At 32.3% G+C, this 6,552-nt stretch overlaps 1 protein-coding gene across 2 annotated transcripts; it reads left to right on the top strand.

Annotated features, from left to right (window-relative positions):
* LOC107449614 (carbohydrate sulfotransferase 11-like) lies at positions 1-5,719 on the top strand. Of its 2 annotated transcripts, none has more exons than XM_016065198.3 (2): positions 1-325; positions 4,785-5,719. In XM_016065198.3, the coding sequence occupies exons 1-2, from the start codon at positions 158-160 to the stop codon at positions 5,670-5,672; spliced, it is 1,056 nt and encodes a 351-aa protein (XP_015920684.1). In that variant the 5' UTR covers positions 1-157; the 3' UTR covers positions 5,673-5,719. The 2 variants fall into 2 exon arrangements, with proteins under 2 accessions (XP_015920684.1, XP_071033498.1); XM_071177397.1 differs by having other exon boundaries at positions 258-385.
* Positions 5,720-6,552: the final 833 nt, after the last annotated feature.

Below are 6,552 nucleotides of genomic sequence, written 5' to 3'. Positions count from 1 at the left end.
CCGTTAAAACTCCTCGAGTACTACGCGTGTCTGTCAACAAACTGATCACTGTCGTGAGTATATAACACACCTTCTTCATTCCAACCTTGAAAAAACTAAAAAGGCGATTAGTTAATTTTTTCTCCTCTACTTTACATTCGCATCTGTAAACCTCTCAATGGACGTTTTGTGTCGGAAATTGTCCAGTCTCCGTTTGTGCCTGGGAACCATCTTTGTCGGGGTAGTGTTCTGTTTCACTTTCATCAGTTTTTTACACCCGTGGACACCCCATCCTCTGCGGCGAAAAGTGCCCATGCGAGGGAATGATCTCTTTAATGATAACCAGGTGAGGGAATCTTTTCTTTCTTCGCAGAAGATGTGTCACGATCAGTTAGTAAAATATTAGGTAATAGCTTAAGCCCCTTTTATTCTTTTCCCATAAATATTACTTTTCAAATCCAATGACAGCGGAAAAAAACAATTTTTTTGATTTTGCGAAATGAAATTTTAGTCATGAAAAGATAAATATTTTAAAACGCTTGCAGTTAAAACGATTAACACAACTTCAGTAAATGAAGCTGGTTAAAGAAAAAAAAGACCCTCATTATTAAAGTGACTTTATTGTTTGACAGTAAAAAATATGAAAATACGGAACGCGTTTTTATATATAATGTATCCAAAAGTAAAAAATATGAAAATAAGGAACGCGTTTTTATATATAATTGTGCCCAAAAGTAAAAAAAATATGAAAATAAACAACGCGTTTTTTATAAATATTTTGATTCTTAATTCTTTTAATATGCGTCACATTTCAAATAATAAACTAATGTCTTCCAATCAAGCGTAGTTTTCGATTTAATATTAAATTTCAATTAAGGAAATTCAAATTTGTTTTTTTTTTCTTTTTTTTTTCGCAAATATATATTGGGGACATCCTCCCAAATCTACAGACAACTGAAATACTTATAAACTTTTTATTTAAACAATTAATTAAAGTGTATCTGATTTACCTCAATTAGAATGCCATTTAGAAATATTTAGTAAAACATAATTTTGAAAAGACAAAATTAACATTGTGCTGAAAAGTCAAGAAAAATAAGAGAGTTCTTTTACGATCGCAATGCAAAACTAACTCACTAAGTTGTAATCCGTTTATCTTTATAAGAATTATATTAATTTAACTTCCAATTTTATTGAAGAGTCAGATCGTGTAGTCCAAATTTAATGTAATTAAACATGTATCAAATACACTACCTTACAATAATGGAAGAAATCTCTTTCAGTTTTGAAATTTTTTTGAATTTCTCAAGAAATACTTCTAGAATAATTTTTTAACTTTAGGGGTGAGTAGTTCATGCGATTTTCTTTATGCAGTAATAAAGTTTAAAATTTTCACTGGTTTCTGGGACCAATAATAAACTACGAAATAAATCAAGTATTTTTGTGCACCCTATACTGTAAAATAAAGAAAAAGACTTGTAACTTTTACCGATTACTTGGTTGTTGTTTGCAATAATTGCATAAAATTTCATAAACTTAGCTTTATTATTTATGGAGATAAATCGTTTTTATAAAAAATAAGCTTCTTTGTCTTACGTTTCTTTTTTGCTACAACTTTAAAAATATTCAATAACATTAAACAAAATTTTTGGAACAATTAAAAAACAATTACAAAATTATTGCTTTAAAATTAGCAAAAATTTCATTCAAAATTGCGCAAAATATGATTGTTTAAAGTAGTTCTTATACACTACGCATGCGCGGGAAAAAAAATAAAAAAATATTTCTTATAATTTTGTAGTAAATCGTATTTGACAACTAATGAAAAAGTCGGATTTGAAAATTTTAAAAATTTAAGGAGCTTCAAGCAATTTTCTAATTGTCGCTGAACTTTATACAAGAAAGCTCAAAATGATAAGGGGATTTCCACAAATTTAATTTCGTACTATTAAAAATATGATTTATTTAAACTGACACCGGCTTTGTGGGCTACCATCCCCATAAAAGAATTTTTTCTTTCCTTATACCATCACAGTTTGGTGTCCGGCCGATTATTGTAAGGTATCATTTGTTATTGAATTTTGTCTTAGGATACAAAATAATACTTAAACTTACTTATGATACGTGGTAAACCCTTTATCATTTTGAGCTTTTCTAAAGAAGTGCGAAAACTACTTATTGCTTGAAAATTCTTAAAAATTTTAAGATATTCAAATTCTATTATTTTGAGTGTTAATCTTATTAATTTAAAGAAATTTACAAAAATGATAAAATATTTCATTACAATAAGAAGTTTGTTTTTTTAAATCTCCTGTTTAAAAAGATTATTTTTAGATGATTATATTACAATACGATAAGTGTAATTATTGATATTAAAAATATGTAAAAAGCATAAAGAAAACTGCGAAGTGGAAGTATTAAAATGTATGAAATGTGAAAAATTCCTTTCCGCTAATTTCAAACTAATCACTGTATATTAATTAATTTTAAAATAATATTTAATATATTTGTTGGTGTTAAAATAATAAAAAATGTGCGCATTCAATTAATTCATTTTTTTTTCTGCACTTTTATCTGATGCTTTGTCTTTCTCCAGAGCTTTTTTTTTTCCTTCAGTTTACCGGGATATACCGATTCTCAAGCATGACAATGACTGTTTTTTATAAGTTTAACTTTGCTTAGTGAAATTTATGTGGAAGAATTTTTAACAATTGTTGAAAACAGTTTAAAAAAAACTAAAATAATCGGTAAATAAGAGTATTTATTGGTTATGTACGTGAAGGTGGCTCTATAAAATTTTTCGAAATCCACAGGTCTCTTTGTTTTGCTTATAACTCTCTCTCCCCCTCTTTATTATGTATGATATATGGCTAATTTTATCACGGTTTATTCGGAAATATTGCATTTACTCTGACAGTGTGAACGTTTAGTGCCAGTTGGTACATTTTGAAAATGGCTCATCCTATTTTAAATTTTATTCAGCATCTGTTAGTCCATGTTTTGTTTTCCTTGCTCCCAATTCATTTTGGGATTCCAGGCAAGAATTTCCCGATTCTGCATCTCGATCTGCAACTACACCCTTACTGTACCCTTCTTAAACATGAAAATACATGTTTAAGAATATATTAAGGCAGTGGTTCCCATTTTCTTTTAGCTACGGAACCTTAAATAATCGAATTTCTTTTGAAGGAACTCAGACTTTTAAAAACGTTCATTAGCAGGTGTAAATAAAAAGAAAAAAAAAACGATAAATTAATTTACAAATTTTTAATGTGAATGAAATTTTTTCATTGTTTTATCAGTCCTTAAAATTAGAATTTATGTTTGACAGTTACATTCGCTAGTTTGCAGCTGCTACTTTTTTACTGTTTAATTTAAGTCTAGTAGATTTTGCCGTATAAGTTGAAATTGAATAAATTGAGCACAATTATGGTTTTTGAAAAAGATTTGTTATATACTGTAAGACTGGTTATCAGAGAAAAATACGTTTTATTCTTGAATTTTTTGATCTTATTTTGAATGTCACAGTTTGATGAGAAATACTGATTTAATTATTTGTAAACCATAATTTTTTTTTAGTAATTTATTAAATATATTGTTATCGAAAAAAAAATTTTTTTGAAAATATTGCGAGTTTTTCTTATTGCAATTTCACGCAAATGTGTTCCATAAAAAAATTGTAATTCACGGAATCCTATAGGTCCGTGAAACACCATTTGATAACCGCTGTATTATGGCTTTATGATAACAACAGTGACTCTTCAAGTTAATGACAAATTTCACTCTGTTAAAATTGATTTGGACCCATTGCCCCGAGATCGTCTCCAGATCGGTTACACTTGATTGACTCAACTTTGTCTGATCTTTGGAGAATATTCTCCCCAATTGACATGTTTTACTCACGATTCAACATATTTTAATCGTTTGCCTATATTTTAACCAATATCGATTTAGTTTTTATAGAAACTGTATTTTATGTATCAAAGATTTTTTGGCCGAAGCCCATCTACCTAACATCTTTGCATTTCTACGTGCTATATTTATTCATTTTGTATCTTATTCCCTACGTATTATTAACCTATTTTGCGTAATTTTAATGCATTTTCAACTTCATTTCATGTGTTTCATTTAACTCCGTATTTCATTTTACTCTATATTTAACTTTTATCTCTTTTTATTTACATCTGCATTGCATTTGTGTGCCATGTCCCGTTTTAATAATTTCATATTTTTAAGTAAGATAAATTTCTAGAAAGTATCTGACCTTTCCATTTGTTTTTTACAAACACTTTTTGCTTGGCTCCACACGTACTTTTTTATCTTGGATATTTTCCCCTTCCATAACATTTTTCGTATTTAATAGTCAAAAATATTTTCTAAAATTTCCACGATGCTTTCTTTAAGAGCTATATTTCAAGCAGTTTTGAGTTCTATATAGTTTCCTAACTTAAAAGTTTTTCATTAGTTTGAAAATCATGGCGGAAATTCTAACTTTCTCCCTTATCCGACTTGACCACACGCTAATGGTGAAAGCATGCGAAGTGTCCCCATTAATATAGAGTTGTGCTCTGCTCCACCTGTAGCCCAATTCGATCGCCAATTGAACCCTACATTCAGTTCAATTTTGATATTTACAAAAATGTTCTTAAAATTGGAAAAAAAAAAAAAAAACGTAAACTTTTTCATCGCGATAGTGTAATTCTTACACCAAAACATTCTCCATCTAGTAGTGACCCTTATTATATGGTGCAGTGATCCTCCTTATTATATGGTGCAAAAAGTAAATCTTTAAAATTCTTTTGTAGTTTGCTGAAGAGATGGATCAACAATGGAAAGCGGAGTACGACGCTCGGGTTCGGAGAGTGCGTGGAATTTGTGACAAGAATGAACTCGTCGCCAAGCGCAGAATTTGGCGAGTGGCGACAAACCGGCTATTTGGCAAGGAAACGTTCTGCGATGATAAAATGTGCCCCATCATCGTCGACGAAAAGAAGGTTCTTTTCTACTGCTTCATTCCGAAAGTAGCCATGACGGAAATTAAAAGATTCTTTCTCAACATATCGGACATACACATCAATGAACTCGCCCAAGAGAACGATACCGCTCTCCACATTGTGGCCAATAATGCCCTCAGGCGAATCAGTCCTACGTACTACCCATCCACAACCGTCAACAGGTTCTTCAAAATGATATTCGTTCGCCACCCTTTCGATCGCCTCGTGTCGGCTTTTCGTAGCAAAGCAGAGAAATCCCGAAAAGATGTCCCTTATTTCTATGACAGATTTTGGGACCCCGTGATGAAAAAACTAAGGCCAGACGGTGCACCTCTAGATCGCATCACTTTCACCGAATTTGTCTGGTACTTGATCCATACTAAGGTGAGAGACTATGACGAACATTGGGCTCCGTACTGGTACAGGTGCGATCCTTGCTTAGTGGACTATGACTTTATTGGAAAGCTGGAGACGGCCCAACATGATTTTCCCTACGCTTTCCGACAGGTGGGCATCGATGCTGGAGCTGAATGGTGGAAGGAGAGCTACCCGCATCCACATTCGTTAACTTTAAAGTACTTTTCAAACATACCTGAAAAAGACATTCTTAAATTGTACGGAATATATAAATTTGATTTTGAACTTTTTGACTATACAATTGAAGAGTTTTTGCACAAAAAGGTCAGTTATAATGCTTGATGTTGGCAAATTTAGGAGAGAAAATGAATGAAAACTTTTCAAAGATATATCGTTGTGATTCATTTCATTATTGAACATAGGATTCATAGAGTTTCGCAGTAAGTATCCGATTTTCAAAACTTATTCCCCAGAATGTAAAATTGGAAGCGCTTTGCAACTGTTATCGAGTTTCCATACAATTAGGTTCAACCAATATTCCTTCATATTTAAAGCATGCTCCTGAGAAGCCCCTCAGGGGTTTACCCTTTTCAGGTATAGACTGGGAGTCACGTTCCCAGGGTGCCCTAGTGATAATTCCTCATTCCGTTTGCCTCTCCCCTTCTCTTCTCTGTCGTCGTGGTTGCAAAAGTAACTGACGAGGGCTTCTCGACTATGTTAAATCACCACTATGTTGTATCAAACCTTGTTTGGAAAAAGAGAAAAAAACCGCACAAGCGTTCGACATGTGCGAAGAACAGTGCCTTGGAAAAGGGGCATCGTGGCATCCGAACACCCTAGTTTGGCTCGAGCTGAAAGTAAACGAATAGTGCAGATAGGCCTCTATGCATCAATCGGCTAATCACGAATGAAATCTGTTGGCTATGGTTAAGTCCGCGGTCACTTATTGGGCACCAAGTTGAGGGTGGAGGTTGCTTCAAAGGTGACTCTCAAATACAGGAAACACTTTTAGCACCGTGTGAAACGCTCAATATTTTAATATAGCGTTGAGCCGCAGTGGCTCAAGGGATAGAGCAGTGGTCGGAAAACTTATTAGCCAAATATGAACATTACAACAATTTTTAAAAAAATTGGGAGCCAAATCTGCTTGTTTAGTAAGCTTTTATTACACTAAATAAGTAGTACACTAAATAAAACTAAATTTCATACTTAATAAGTATTT

This window comes from Parasteatoda tepidariorum, chromosome 2 (genome assembly GCF_043381705.1).
Source record: "Parasteatoda tepidariorum isolate YZ-2023 chromosome 2, CAS_Ptep_4.0, whole genome shotgun sequence".
NCBI classification, from domain to species: Eukaryota; Metazoa; Arthropoda; class Arachnida; order Araneae; family Theridiidae; genus Parasteatoda; species Parasteatoda tepidariorum.
Note: the sequence above shows the minus strand (reverse complement) of the source record. Positions and strands in the feature narration are given on the sequence as shown.